Source organism: Drosophila santomea, chromosome 3R (assembly GCF_016746245.2).
Source record: "Drosophila santomea strain STO CAGO 1482 chromosome 3R, Prin_Dsan_1.1, whole genome shotgun sequence".
Taxonomy (NCBI): Eukaryota; Metazoa; Arthropoda; class Insecta; order Diptera; family Drosophilidae; genus Drosophila; species Drosophila santomea.
This window is the reverse complement of record NC_053019.2, coordinates 20636222-20651885: the sequence shown is the minus strand read 5'-3', so window position 1 is coordinate 20651885 and position 15664 is coordinate 20636222. Positions and strand designations below refer to the sequence as shown.

General features: G+C 41.2%; 2 protein-coding genes across 2 annotated transcripts in view; both read left to right on the top strand.

Moving 5' to 3' along the window:
• The first annotated feature begins 142 nt into the window (after nt 1–142).
• Nucleotides 143–833, top strand: LOC120452531 (transcription initiation factor IIA subunit 2). The gene is made up of 2 exons (XM_039636795.2): nt 143–327; nt 408–833. The coding sequence occupies exons 1-2, from the start codon at nt 256–258 to the stop codon at nt 654–656; spliced, it is 321 nt and encodes a 106-aa protein (XP_039492729.1). The 5' UTR covers nt 143–255; the 3' UTR covers nt 657–833.
• Nucleotides 834–1198: 365 nt separating this feature from the next.
• The window catches only part of LOC120452527 (protein pellino), a 31085-nt gene continuing 16619 nt past the window's right edge, over nt 1199–15664 (top strand). The window contains exons 1-2 of the mRNA XM_039636790.2: nt 1199–1555; nt 2091–2225. Of these exons, the coding sequence (XP_039492724.1) occupies nt 2215–2225 (11 nt within the window). The 5' untranslated portion in view covers nt 1199–1555; nt 2091–2214. The remainder of the gene's footprint in view (nt 1556–2090; nt 2226–15664) is intronic.

Genomic DNA, 15664 nt, shown 5'->3' with positions numbered 1-15664 from the left:
GGCGCCATCAAGTGTTTTAATTTCGCCGTTACCCATACGCCACCTGTCGCTTAACAACGCAACTAATTAGAAATAGGGTGACCAGTAGTCTTGCAATCTGGCAGCGCTGCAGCTGTAGTGCTGCTAAGTGTTCCTTTGTCACATCCTTTACAACACTAATCTGTTGCTTCGCATTAAAAATTTTTGCCCGACTTGACGAGTTCGTAGAAAAGTCTGAGAAGAAAACGCAGATAAGTCGGAATCAAGACAGCTACCATGTCATACCAACTGTACCGCAACACCACGCTCGGAAACACCCTGCAGGAGAGCCTCGACGAGCTGATTCAGGTGAGTGCTGCCCCGCAAAATGGCCGCAATTCGCGCTGGCAAAGTAGAACGCATTGTAATTTTGGGTTTCCGTATTGCAGTACGGCCAGATTACGCCCGGATTGGCGTTCAAGGTGCTGCTGCAGTTCGACAAGAGCATCAACAATGCCCTAAATCAGCGGGTCAAGGCCCGCGTCACCTTCAAGGCTGGAAAACTGAACACCTATCGCTTCTGCGACAATGTGTGGACGCTCATGCTCAACGATGTGGAGTTCCGTGAAGTCCACGAGTTCGTCAAAGTGGACAAGGTCAAGATCGTGGCCTGCGACGGCAAGAGCGGCGAATTCTGAACACCACCGGCACGATCTGAAAACCCACTATGCCCACTATACCCACTAAATACACCATTATAACCATTACAAATAGTCGTAAGATTTGTAGCCGATAAGCTGGGTTGGCCAACGAGAACCGACCGTGTGATGCAGCAGGCATTGCCAGAAATACACTGTTAATTCATAGTTCAACAAGTCGAGAATGTTTGCTTTTAATGGCGGAAAAACCAGAAAGGTTAAGGTGGGTATGTCAATAAATTGCGGTATAAATATCATTAGTAACCAGAATGAAGTTGTGTTTCGTAAACGGTTCCCAAAGGCCTAAACTATATAAAACTATATACAGAAAGAAAAACATGAAAATATGTCACATCATGGTAATAGATTTTTATTAAATATATTATACTAAACATTTTAGTTCAATTTGAGCGCTTAACAGAGCTCTGTAAGTGCGCTAATGGTTTGAGACCTCGCTAGATAGCGTGAAATGCTTTCCTTGGTATTTTTTAGCCTCACTTTTCGGTGTAGGCGTTTCGAGTGGGCTCTCCAGTTTCGCGACCTGCAGTCACACTTGCTCCAACGAACAAAAACCACCGCCCGCATCAGAACGCATCGTTATTTGTTGTTGTCTACGCCGTTCAATCGCTGACAATTAACAACAAAACAAAAGGAACGGCAGGCACTGCCTTCGCTTTTAGAGAAAACCGCGACTGCTAACTGCCAGGCAATCGAAATCGATGCGATTTTAAATCGAAAACGCGCGCGAGATGCGGAAAAGCCAAACGCCGCGAGCTTTGTTTATGTGTATCGGAAAATAACACAGGAAAATCCCTTTAGTTTCTGTGTGCGGATGAGCCAGTGCGAAAGCAATATCAATAATATCCCAAGCAGATTGCTGAATAAATCGCATTCGAGAGGTAAAAATGCAAATCGGAGTGTGATTTTCGAGAATGTGCTTGTGTGTGTGTGGTGCGAAGTGACTAAGCGCCGCAAAGAAAGTGGAAAAGCGGAAAAGCGAGGGGACGCGGTGGCTCGTGGGAGCGGGGGCGAGAAGTGGGAAAGGGAAAAATCTAAAGTGCATTCATATTGCGTGCTAATCTCCGCCGTTTTCCACTGCAGAAACGTGAATATAATTACGGCGAAAGCGGATCAATAAAGTGATTTTTCGTGCAGTCAACGAGAAAAAGAAAAAAAAATTAAAATAAAACCTTGCGTTGGCGTCGCAGCAGCAGAAAAATTCGAAACAAATTCAGCAGCGCCCTTTAAAATATATAAATAAATTTATGCACCCCCCTCCTCCCTTCTTGTTTCTTATGTTTTCCAATTGGACTCCTGCTGCGCCTCCATCACTTACAAAAGAAAACAAAAAATACTTCTCGCCTTCTAGGAAGTAAAAGTCGCGTTGAAAAGCAATTAAGATTAATCCATAATATCCATATCGATTATTTAAAGGTTTGACTAAAAGATCGGCAAAATTAATTTCCGTCGCATTAAAATCTTTACATCAAAACTGGATTATAACAGATCCGTTGATATTGGCACTCAGCAGGAAAACAACTCGGGGGTAACCAACAAAATGGTGAAACGGTAAGTAATCGTTCCATAATCGTAAATGCATTTTCAGTTAGATTCAGTCTTATCAGTCAAGCCCATGTATTCCCCGATATCGGGCAATGACGTTAACCCATCGACAGACCAATTAGCGTCTATGTTCGTCACAGACGGTGTTCTACACCCGCTAAAGCAGAGCCATAAATAAAAACCAGTGCTATTGCTTAGAATGGTTTTATTGGAAAGTGAAAATAGCTAAATAATAAAGATTACAAGCTTTGTTAAACTCATTTGGATTTCTTCCCTCTTTGCTTAGGTTCCCTGTACTTCGTATTTAGATTTGGGTTTTGCGTTGCATTAGCCGCGCCTGTGTCGGGTCTATTGAACCCCAAAAGTCTGATAAACAATTTCACATTCTCACCGCATCCATATCTCACAAATTATAACGCAATTTATAATTGTTTTCCTTGTGAGGTTTCCTCTTTTTTTTCGGTTTCTGTTAATCGCTACTACGTCGCAATGCTAGATTGCTGTTTCTATTTGTGTGCGCATTTTGTCACTGCCTTGCTTTCTGTCCCTCCCCCCCCAACTCCTTGTTTGCCCACCGAACAGCGGCTCCAACAACAACCAACCCCCAGCTGGGAAAAACACCCCCTTCTGGCTGCACTTCCAGCACCCACCACCGCACCACAGCACCACCGAAATCTTCATGTTTCAGCTCTGAGAACTCCAGAACGCAACGCCACATAAATTTCGTGTGCGTTTTTCCCCAAACAAAAACAAATTGTAAAAAATACAACGCATACAGAAGGCCGTTAAGGTTCTGTTTTCAAAACCGGATCTTTACTGCCCGCTTAGAATATTATTATTCAGCCATTAAGAACTGCAAGTTGCAGTCGGAAAAGTAATAAAGTTCTTAAGTAAGGCAATATAGGGGCTTGTTATATTAACGTTAAATGCCAGCCTCTTGAGATCCAACGCACAACAATAAAAAGTAATTGATTTCCAGGTATTATCGTTATTTCCACACTTCAATTGATTAAAGTAATTTAATTAACTTTGTGCTTGTACTGTTTGAAGTTTCATGTTTTTATCAGTGGTACTTTTCATTGGGAAATTTCATTTTTGATAAGGATTTTTAAATTTAATAACAATCAAAAACCGTTTTTTTAGGAAGAGCTAAGCTATAGTATGATTCATTACACCCTCTCTATAGTGGGTATGCAAATCTTTAGCCCAATTCAATTCCTGGGATACCCTTTTTCCAGTTGGGTTAACAGATGATGACTAGTTACCGATTACTGCTTTCTATTCCCCACCATCAAGTTCAAAGTGTTTAGGGAAATGAAAACTTGAGTGAAAAGCTCTCAATGAAAATACAAAAATAACAACAAAAAAATAGTGTTGCCAACACGGCGACGGAATGGGAATACCCCTAAACTTCAAACTGAAAGGATACAGCGCCATAACATCGTTGAGATGACAGTAAAATAGAAAAGCGGCATTCGGTTTAACGCATGCGCCTGACGTCACGACTGCAGCGGCAGCAGCAACAACTACAACGACACCAGCAACAACATAATGTCCAAGTGGAGTTTGGGCTTGCAATTTGATTTTCTACACGATTTTCAGACTTTTCATCTGCGGGCCCCCAAAATAGCAACAACAAAAACGAGGCAGCGCCTACATAAATAACTGCATACGTTGCATTCTCTTGTCCGCGCTCTCTTTCTCTCTCTCTCTCGTTCCCACTCCTTTGGGCTTCTCGCTTATAGACTTTGTATCTAGCAATTTGAATACCCTTACTTGGGTTGTTTAGAATTAGTAAGAGTATCACTCTTCAAGTTTTAATTTTTTGTCAACGATTTAATTATATAATTTTTAACCAACATATATACATATACATATATCTTTTTATTATAATTACTTGTAGGGTGCAGAGAATTCGACTTTTTACCGTTAACTTCCCTTCTCGTTTTCCATTACTTTGTCGCGTTGTTTTTCGTGTTCTTGTTGCCTTCTCTGTCTTTCGTTGGTGTTGGTGTTGTTGTTGTTGCCCTGCTGCTATTCCAAGCAGGTTCTTCTTGTTGCATTTTTTACAGTTGTTAGGGCCTTGTTGTTGTTATTCAGTTTTTCTAGATTTTTGGTTTGTTGTTTTCGTTGTCGCGCCCCCTCAGCATCATTTCCCCTCGCCCGCTCCCTGGCTGCTTTTCCACAATTTTCAGGTCTTTTTCCAACTACACTACCTGCTTGCCCCTTTTATCGATATATTTTATCACCGCGGCAGTGGGTCTTATCGATGCCGTCTCTCTCGCACTCGCACACTTCCTGCCGTTTACCTGAGTCCGCGACCTGTTCCCCATGTTGTTGTTGTTATTATTATTGTTGTTCTGCGGGTTCCTTAGTTGTTGTTGTTTTGGAAGTTGTTTGTAGTTGTTGTGGCTCTGGCGATCGTCTCGCAGGGATTTATGTACAAATCCACACAGCCTTCATGCATATGGCCGTGTCTGTTCTGTTCTGTTTTGTTCGGATCGGTGTTTATTAAATTCCACGATGCGTGCACAGGCGCGGGTAGCAGTATAGTTTCACATGAATTTAATAAAGTTATTGTCGAAACAAATTTACACAGCAAGTAAAAATCTTAGCAGTTTACGAATTGTTAGCTAATTATGTTAGAAAATGATGTGATATTTATTAATTCCAATCTTTATTATTTTATCAATCATCTTACCATTACACTATGCATTCGTCAGCCTAATTTGTGTCCTATTATCTTGGCCGCAGCTGTGCGCTTGCATTTTCAGTTTTCAGTGGCTGCACAGCGGCCGCTCGCCTTCTGCTTGGAAATTTATTTGTCTGCACGCCGATCCCCATTATGTATGTTCATGGGTGTACATACATACATTCATTGTACATACATATATGTAGGAATGTATGGTTTGTGTGGAATAAGTCGCTTCCTTGTATTTCTGTCCATCTCTTTCTTTCGTTCCTCCATCTGTTTATTCTTTTTTGGCGATTAAAATTAAAATTTAATTCCGCCGTTCTGCAGGCTGTTATACTATGTGTGTAGTTGGTGTTGTTGTTGTGTGCTCTTGTCTGGCGGCTGCCATTGCCCCGTTTTTTCATTGAGCTTGGCTTTGTTTCACGGACTTCCTTGTTGTTTTCCCACTACCCATTGTCGCCCCCCTCCCCCTTTCTGCCTGCCCCTCCGACCCCCGAGACTGCAATTTTACCACCGCCTGTTGCTGCTGCGCTTAGCAACATTTTGCTTATGTTGCTCATTTGTTAAGTGCAAATTTATTTATGAAATTACAACTACCTACACACACACACACACACACAAAGCCTTTCTGGCTGATTCATATGCACATACCCTCGTACAAACATAATTAACTGATATTATTCATGCCCATGACTCCAGTGAATAACGCCGGAATTACTTTGCGGACAAGGGTTGAGAGATTCTCACTTTGAGGTACTAAAAACCAACTATGTAGGTACACATATGGCATTTTGGTTTCATTAAAACATTTTAGAAACTACAAAAAAATACTACATGTACCATCAGTATACAAACATCACTTGAAATGTCTTCAAACTGAACTTTTTATGGTTTCTATTTCTCGCAGCAAGTTTGAACCCATTTTTCTTTATCTTCTATGTACACATGTACATACTTTAAAGCCGACGTAATAAATAATCTTATCAGGGCGACAGGACTGAGCTTATGAAGTTGATAATTTACAACCCTTTTATCATGCAAACGATGAAATGCCAATTTTAGAAACTGGAATTTCCCTATTCTAGCTCAATTAAATGAATGAAATGTGACAGAATTTAATATCAGGGGGAGTTGCAAATGTAGCGAAGCTTTCATTGTCAGTGCTATTTGAATGGGAAACTGGTAGCATCCGCCTCAGAAATTCATGCTCACCTTGACAGCTCTTTGGCTGAAAGCTTAATAAACGGAGATTAACATTTCAGGCTGTCTATTGGAGCTATCCCCCCATTTCACAGTCTTTCTTTTCGGTTGTTCTAGACTTACGAAACTGCCAGTTTGAGTTACATTTTAAGTTGGGCTTAAACGTGTCTCAGCGTTTCCACTGCTCTGCTGCTGCAGTTTGCAATTGCACTTGCTTATCATTTCACTTTTGTTTCAATGCAGCGTGCACTGATAAGCGTGGCAGAAAAATCTCTGATTAGCTGGCAAAGAACAAAAAAATGAAAAAAAAAAAAAAAAAAAAATTAATCAGACAAGTAAATACACGTGACCTGGATCTGGGACTGAAAATCTAAAGAGGGAAACTTAATTAGGACGGTATTTGCTCGTGTGTGTCTGGCTCTGATAAGCTCTCTGGCGGAAAATGTCAAGCGGAAAATGCAAACAGCATTCAGCATCCAGCAGCAGCCGCCCCATGAGCTGGCTGGATAAACAAACTAAATAAAAATAAAAATAACTTTTCGTACTAATCACGAGTGCGCGGCCGTTGTGCTCCTACCATTAAATTCCTTCGCATTCGCAGCACAAAGAGCGCCGGAATCATCGGTATCAACAACCTCGTCGAGGTCCCATCACCCGCCCCACTCCCACTTCCCCGCCCCCCGCTTTTCCACGGCTCTGCCTATATTTGCTGACCGAAAACCGATTCAGCTGTAATATTTACTGCTGACCGATCTGAGTGGCGGTACAGTAAGCACTCCCTAATGCAGTTGCATGATCGAATGAATGTTTTTTAAAAATTTTACAAATCTTTACAAAGGGTTAAATAATTGAGTTGAGCTATTTAAGTCTCAATCTATTCTCTTTTAATTAGGTTGGCAAAACTTGTGATAGTTTGAATTAATTTTATCTTAATTAAAAATATTTTGAGATGATATGATAAATTGTAGAGCTTTTAAAATATATCCTATTGTGCTATTCCTATTCTATTCTGTACGTTTTCATCTCTTTTAGATGGCTCGTGAAATCACAAATTTAACGATAGCCCAGCTTTAAAGTTTCTAATTCGGGGAAAATCCACTTTGGTAGATTGGGAAAACGAGGAGATCGAATTTCGATAGCTTGGGGGAAGGGGGGCACTGGGTTCAAAGTTCACGGCGCTTATCAGTGCGCACATCTCTGGCGGACAGCGCCTGAGATTGGAGCCAAATTGCCGTGGCGTGCATTGCCATTTGAACTCGAAGTGTCAAAAGCACGAACCGTTTGAGATTGCCCAAAATGGGAGGCAAGTTTGATGCTCTCGGGCGGTTGACCCACATAAGGAACCACCAATACCACCCATGCCATCCGCCCCATCCGCCATCCGCCCCCCCATTTGGCCCTCTTTTACCTAATGGCCAAGTGAAAGTTTTCTCTTTTGCTGCTCCGGTGGCTTGGCTTAAGTAATTTACAACAATTTACAACAATTTACGACAAATTTGCATTGGACCTGATGAAATGAGATTTTCGGGCTGTGGTGTGAAAAAAATATGAAAGTGAAAATGAAAAATGAATAGGAAAATTGCCCAACGGACGCATTTAACTCTGATTTGCAAGTGCTGCAGCTGCTTAAAGTGAAATGTATGGGTAATTTGGTGAATGCAGGTGGGTTCATGTGACAATATGATATGCATATGATATCGCATTCCGCAGGTCCAGACCCAGACAGGATATGCGCCTCGTCGGGCTGCAGCTGCAGTGCAAAAACTTGGCAACATCCTGCGGGGAAAATGAAACAGTGCTTAATGAAAAACAACGGCACAAAAAGTGCCACCATTGTCGTTGTCGCCTGAAACGACGGAGAGGAAGTCAAGGGTGAACGACCACAGGGACATTCAGTTGACAGACAGACAGAGAGACAGAAGGACAGACAGGCGATTCGATTAAACTTTTATGCAAGGTGGAATATTCAGACAGTCGTAAACTTCGTTTAACCGCCCCTAAAACTGTTAAAAGTTTCGGCAAGCCAACTAAAATAGTGAAGTTCAGCACAGGCTTTTTGGGCAAACTTCTCAAGAAGCCAGAATAATTTTTGCCACTCAAAGTGAAACAGCTCAGACAGTTTGTGTTATATTATAACCAAAAGTATTTCGACAAACTTTCAGATAAGTTTAACCATTTTGCTATTGATGTTGATTAAACATCTTTCATTTTCGCGTTTAGTGATTAGTGCTACGAGATCGTTTTTATTAGGCCAATTAATAAGTAGCAGTAGCAATAAGTGTGCCGTTAATGAGCCTGGCTTAAATTCCTGATTCCCAGACCGCAGACGATGCTGAAAGCGAACCAAGCTGGCTAAAAGCTGAATGCTGAATGCAGGCTTAGACCTTTGCAGTTGCAGTTGCTGTTTCTGTTTCTGTTGCCTTAGCCATTTGCCAGACGCCAACGAGCTTTTGTATATGATTTGACCTTAATTCCCTGGCACATTGCACTTTAAATGCAGGCCGACTGTAGGCAACTGCTCCTTTAAGCGCATTTTGAACTTTGTTTGCAATGGGTTGCTCTGCTCCTTTGCTCCTTTGCTCCTCATCTTTCTCCTTTCCTGTTCTCGCCAGCTTGTTTTTTGGTTTTGTCGGGCATTTCCGGTTTTGTGTGTGAAGACGATGAATAAGGCGATGAAGATGAGGAGCCTGGCTAAGCTCGGGCCGGTGAAAGACGTTGGTGGGCCAGGACCTCAAGTGGACAGGGTGGAGGGAGGATCGGGATCCACATCCTTTGTCTGCCAGTTGGTTTAGTTTGAGTTTCCAAGGCACAATGTGCCCGCAGGAAAGTGAGTGTGTGCTAGTCTCTGTTTCTGCCACAAAGGATAGAGGATATTGCTCTCCTCCATGTGAGTGCTGTCTCAGTGGGTGTGTGTGTGTGTGGATGTCTCAGTGGGTGTGTGTGTGTGGATGTCTCAGTGTGTGTGCGTGGATATGTGAGTGTGTCTGTGCGTGTGCGTGTTTGGATGTGTGTGTGTTAGGTCATTGGCTGCTGTCCTGCCGTTCGTTCCATCCTTCTTCCTCCTTGAAAAGAACTTTGCTCCAATATAAATTTGATACTAAAAAATTTGTCTTCTTCCTCTGCTCTTTTTTTTTTGCAGGTAAGTTTCGGTTGAAAACTTTTGGAGTTTAAGGCAATTGGAAACTGTTGCCTGCCCCCGCACATTGCCACTTGACTTTGGCCAAGACCTGGAGGTGGATTCAATTGGTTTCGGTTTTGCGTTTTTTTTGTTTCGACTTTTCGAACTTTTTCGGGCCGGCTTGCTTATTTATTTATTTTTATCTATGCGGTTTTGTGAACTCATTTGAAATAATTACACGGCTCTAACTCAATGTCTCGAGCTTTTGCCTGGGACGCGTTTATTTTGGTGAACAATTGATTTCCCACACGCGGAGACACAGAAATTGCAAAAAAATCACAAAGACCAGAAATGGGAAATTCCTTAGTTATTGTTGGATCCGCATAAATATGTATCTTAGCTAAGAGTTGAAAATCGCGTGGGCCGATTCCGCGAAGTCAGTTGGAGTTCAGTTGAGTTTTGCAGACCGCGGAGGCTCGTTAGCCTTGCTAACTAAGGCTTTGTAGGTTGGCCAATCCGTTCTGAGAATTCGTTTCAGATGTGCCAACTGTAATTGGCAAGAAATTAAGTTGAGCTGAGAGAAATTAAATACTAAGCTGCATTAGAACTAGAATAGCTTCCCACTTAGCTCAAGTGAGTTGTATTAATTATTGTTATTTCTGGAATTTATGTATTTCTGGAATTTATTTATGTGGGAAGAGCAGCGCCCTAGAAATGAAGCTCTAATGAAGTTTGAAATAAATACATTTTTAAAGCTTAGAAAGTTTTAGAGCCACAAAGCATAGGATTTTTTTTCAAAAACTACAATGTTTTTAAATGATTAATTGTAGCATTCTATTCAACAACTATGCATTTGGCACTTTAAAGTGTATTCCAATGACTAAGCACTTCCAGCTAAAGCAAACTTTTAATGGGGTCTAAAGAGCCACGAGGGGAAAGTCGGGACATGCATTATCTATGAGTGTATGCATTCTGGCCAGGTCCAAAGCCGCACTCGTTCCCGTTTTTGTGGCTAAGAGCGCTGCAATCGCCGATTAACTTGGCGGTTACACATGGCCATACTGCCATTCTGCAATTTCCCCCCGGGGGCGTCCCTTCTCCCGGCTGAGCCCATTTCGTGACCCAATTAAATTATTTACTTGCATAATTTCCACGTTAGTTGGTGCGTAATTGCATTAGTTGGAGTGTTAATAGACCATGCATAACTTTTCGCGCAATTCTCAAATGGCAAACAGATGAAAATTGATGAACAAACTGCCGTGATTATGCTCTTGATGACGACGACTACAATAATGATGATTCTGTTGATGATGATGATAATGATTAAGGCGCGCCTTCATTTCGGTTTTCTATAGTTGGTTCGGTTTGGGTTGAGTTGGGTTGGGTCTGGATCTAGGTCTGGCTCTCTGATTTGTAACTGCAATTGCAGCACAACACATAACACATACTGGCATTCTTGGCACACAATTGCTGTGGCATTTATTGGGTGTTATTGTTGCGGTTTCGCAGTTGACCCACATTTTTGCCAATATGTTGCGCACTTTATGCTGCTAACAAGTCGGCAACGGGGATAGGTTGAGAGTGATATCCACCAGTCGGATACAAAACCCACCGATCGGGAGGAAGTTACACTTCCAATGGTGTCATTATGATTATTATTTATGCATATGTTGTCTGCATTCGATTCGTGGGAAAATTGGAGCAAAATAAATTCCGCACAAACAAGCTATCTTTCTCTGCGGCTCTTAAAAGTATTAAAATTCGCATAAGTAATTTGTTATGAGCATAAGTTTCATCTTTTTGGGGCCAAACGTAAACACTTAACTATTCATGACCAGCTGAGGTTAGTTGTGCATAAATAAAGGAGCAGTATGAAAACTGTAGGACTATTTAAGATAATTTAGCATAGAATTTGAGTTATGAAGTGAGCAGTAAAGTGAATTATAACGTCATGTCTTCGTTGCTGACCCGTTTCGCTGTAAATTGCTAACTCGTCGGCAAGAAAATCTGCGGAAAATGCAATGGTAATTGCTGTTATCGTCGTGCCTTCATCCAGCCGCAAAAATGAGAGACAAGCCAAGAATAACAATACCATTTTTGCTGATAAGGCTGCAGGCGGATGAAGCCGAGATGCGGTCGTGACTTTGTGCGCGTTGCCGCAAAAAGAGATTGAGAATCTCTTCATGAATTCGAATACTAAGTTTGAATGGGGCCACGAGTTTCGGTACCGTAATAATAAAGGTTGTAAAGCAATTTACCATGATATCTTTTCTAATCTGTGCCTGCATTTTGATCCTCTTAAGCATGGGTCAATGTCTTACCTGCTCAAACTTTCTGCAAAACAAGTTACTTCTGGTTTAATTATTCGCATGGATTACTGGGCCTAAGAGGGTTTTCCCAGCAGCAGGCAGATAAGATAAGCAAAGATTTACAGATCTATTGTAAAATTCAGATTAACTGGGTTCAAGAATGGCGATGAGTTTATCTTTAGGATGCTCATTAAGTTCTCTTCTAATGCCGTTTACCTGACCCACATTCGATCCATTCGATAACACCTGTTTGATGACCTCAACTCAATTGCCGCTCTGAATCATTTCTTCTTACTATGCTTTGTTTCAATTGTTAGTCACTTACACGTAATATACCACCCCCTTGCCACGCCCTCTTTGGGGATGTGCCACGCCCCTTTCGACATCTGCTGCCAATTAGTGGGAAGCTGAAAAAAGCAAAACATCCATGAAATTACTGCAATTAACTAACAAATTGTTGGGGCAGATCAGTGATTAAAACACGAAAATGCTTTTATTAAGCGAATAAAAAGGAAAGAAACCAATAAACGCAACGCAAAATATGTTTTTCGATGCAGCAGCCAATTAACTAAAAAACGTGTTTAATATTAAATACTGTTTCAATTAATAATCCATTAAACTGTGTGGAATAATGCATTTAAATGAGGAAAGGAAGAGTGCCTCAAGCGTATGGTTGAGTTGGCAAATGTTTGGATTAAGATTGATCATCAAATAAAGTCAATTATTCTGTTGATAGCATATAATGCTAGATTGGATCAGTTATTGAATTAGACGGAGAGATCAATTAAGACTGTCGTCTGAGGTCAGTTATTGAGTAAGATAAATTACAAAGTCTATTTTGTACGATATGCTATAGACACAAAAGGTCTGAAAACTGCCATAACGAGAAATTGAAATGTATATTTTAATGGTGATTTTTAATCATCTAGAACCTGAATGATCATTACAATAGTCAAGAACTTGCCCCTGAAGAGCTCACCGTTCTAGTGGTTGAGTCTATATATTGAGTCTATAAATATTTTCTTTCAGATAATGCATATTACAATCATTTTTTCTATATTAAAGTAAACTTTATGAAGAAAAACGGTCATCAGCGATAAGAACTTCAAGGGTAGGCAATCATCTCTTGTCTTTCTCGTCTTCTAATGAAGCTGAATATCGGCAATTGTTTGCTCTGGAAAACTGAAGTTCAAACAGATTAAATCACCGATACAAGACTCGCAAAAAGCGAAAGAAAAATGAAAACCTGATGGGGTTTTGCTGCCTGCGTCACAGATGGGGAGTAAAACTGGTTCCACTTGGGCCCCCCATCATCATCATCATCGATGAGGCAATGTGGCAATGTTGCTGACCAGCTTTTCCTTGCACCTTTGCTTTATTTTACTTTACTATACTATACTTTACTATACCATACTTTACTATACTTCACCTTACTTTACCCCCTGTCGTCGGCCTTTCTCCGCGTGAAAGTGAGTTCGCTTGGCCTTTGTCTTTGGTCGGCGTCTGAGTTTGCACTGATTATGGCAATTGCAATTGCAATTGCAATTGTCGCTGCAAACAATGCGGCATAAAAAGCAAAAGAGTCAAAGAAAATAAATGCTCGACGCAATAGCCAAAGCCAAACAGAAGTAATGAAAAGAAATGCGGCTCGTTGAGCGATATACTCTTGGATGAGGTGTCGTAATTTACACAAAAACCTTTGCAATATGCGGTCAAGAAAGAAGGTTTCTGAGTTTGCAATTCATAAATTTAAGGTAAATAGCAATCCATGAATAATTTAAAAATGTGCTTTCCCGATTATTAAATGCAGTATCTACCTTACACGTAATACGTTTTATCATACTTTTGATTGCTTATAATAAACAATGTTTGCATTTCTGTGACTCCCCTGGCATATAAAAGTAACTGGCCTAGGGTATTGCTAGATTCACCATACCCTAGATGGACTTCCTTTTGATGTTGATTTTGCTGCTGCTGTCTGTCATTGTCGCCTTGAAACGACATCGTCTGCTGCTGCGTCTTTTGGGTTCAGCGTCTGATTATTGACGAAGTCGAAGTCGACGTCGTCGTCGTTGTCACAATGTTGTTGACATGCCCGCTGTCCCCCGTCGGCGATCCCCATCCCCATCCCCTCCAGCTCCACCGACTCCACTGTCTCCTCCGGCACCTCCAATCCGTATCCATAAATCCCAGGCTGCGCCAAGGTGCTCGTGGTGCGCTCCATGTGTGCACTGCACTTGTCAACGCAATTTGTGGTTTTGTTTCAATCTCCGCCACTCTGCCCCTCCTCCTGCTTCTCTGGTTTCCCTCCTTTCTGGAGACGTCTGCTGGCTACTTGTCATGAACATATGTACATACATATATCTATAGGTATCTGAGTATCTATGGGGTATATAGATATATGTATATATATTACCCGTGTGCGTGTCCATTGCGACCGTGTGTGGCCTGAACCGGGCTTGTCCATATGGGGATGTGGCCATAGCATTTGCATTAAAAATCCATGAGAAATTGATTTTTTTCGTTCGGCTTTTCCTAGTTGTTCAGATTGTTTTTGTTTTCGTGCGCGGAGTGCGGCTGCTGCAATTAAATAAAAATTATCTGCACGCTTTGGCGATTTGAGAATTCAGTGAACAGATATCCCCAGATATTCAATATGTCGATGGGGAGTGAGTATGGATGTGGATATATGGACGTAGATATATGGATATGGATGGCATTGCATCGAGTATCGTGCACACTTGTCTGCGATTTGTCCGGGCGCGTTAAATTGATTTGCGCGTATAATGATGACCAATTGACTTTGATTCAGAGGCGATAACTAGGTGCAGCATTTATGATAGTTTTTCAAGCGTTTTTTTGTGATAATTTGCTACGTTTGTTTTCGATATCGTGTGCCATTGGTATTTATAGATTTTTATTATAAAGTAAACAAACCATAAATAAAGCCACAAATGATCATTGCGCAGTTGCTCTTGAACATTTCTTTGTTCTTCGATGCGATTTTAGAAGTATAAATTTTATTTATTTTTAGAAGTATAAATATTGTTATTCTTTTTTATGCGTGCAAATACCTCTTTCGTTATTAATGAGCAGTATTTGGAAAAAGGTTTATTTGTTTTATTTTATGGAGTATTTATAGCTTTAAAATGTGTTTTAGCCCACACATTAGAATGTTCGTGGCGGTGGAAATTGTCAATGCCATTTGTGAAAATATTTGGGTTAACTGGCCAGCCTTGAAAATAATGTGCGAAGGTCGAAAATTTATGACTTGGCAGCGGAATTCTCGCTTAAAAGTACCCCACTTCCGTTGATAAGATCCTACGTGTTTGTGGAGCAACGGAAACGGAATAGAAACCCACCCAAAATTTAACAACTTTGCGCGCGAAACTTATCAGAGTGTGTGTGCATAGTGTGTGTTCATAAACATATTTACTTCTTACATGTAGTCGTAAGCACGACTTGCAGCTATAAAAGTTTTGCGCCAATATCCGTTCCAAATTGTTGGGGCCAAAAGCAAAAGAAAGAAAAGGGGGGAAAAACTAAAATTGAAAGTGCGCCGTTGGTAAATTTGACTAATTGGGGGGTTTTCCTGCATTATACGTACACTCTCTGATGGATAACCTTTGGGCACTCACTCAACGTAATCGAATCGACAAATTCTTGGCATTTCGTTTCCAAATCAGTTGGAGTTTTCAGTGGGCGGTTGCCACCCCACTGGAAACTTGGAAACTAGAACGGAACTGAGCAGCGTTTGTTGCATTAGCAAAATTGAAATAACAACAGCAGCAACCTTACATACATCATACATATGTATGTACATACATATAGAGTGTGGCATGGTGTGGTGTGGCATATGTATGCCAAACAAGGGCTCATGTCCCCCAGAATTGGGGTCGTGGTCGTACCATCAGAAAGGGTGGCTCGAAACATTTCTCAACAATTAAATTTCTGCTCTGCCGCTTAGCGAGTTGCCCTTTGACATCTGCATTTTGCTTTGGGATCTGGAGAGATGTCACAGCTTTTTTGGCATTAAACCGGACATTTTACGATTAACGGTTTCAGACAGCTCGAAAAGCCATTTCTCACATGTCGCTTTTAAGTCACCAAAGGCAAAAGCGAG

Bases quoted from the DNA above. Each gene is read 5' to 3' on its own strand.
- LOC120452531 (XM_039636795.2), top strand. From the start codon at position 256: ATGTCATACCAACTGTACCGCAACACCACGCTCGGAAACACCCTGCAG. The intron at 328-407 runs GTGAGTGCTGCC...TCCGTATTGCAG, and splicing joins GCCTCGACGAGCTGATTCAG to TACGGCCAGATTACGCCCGG.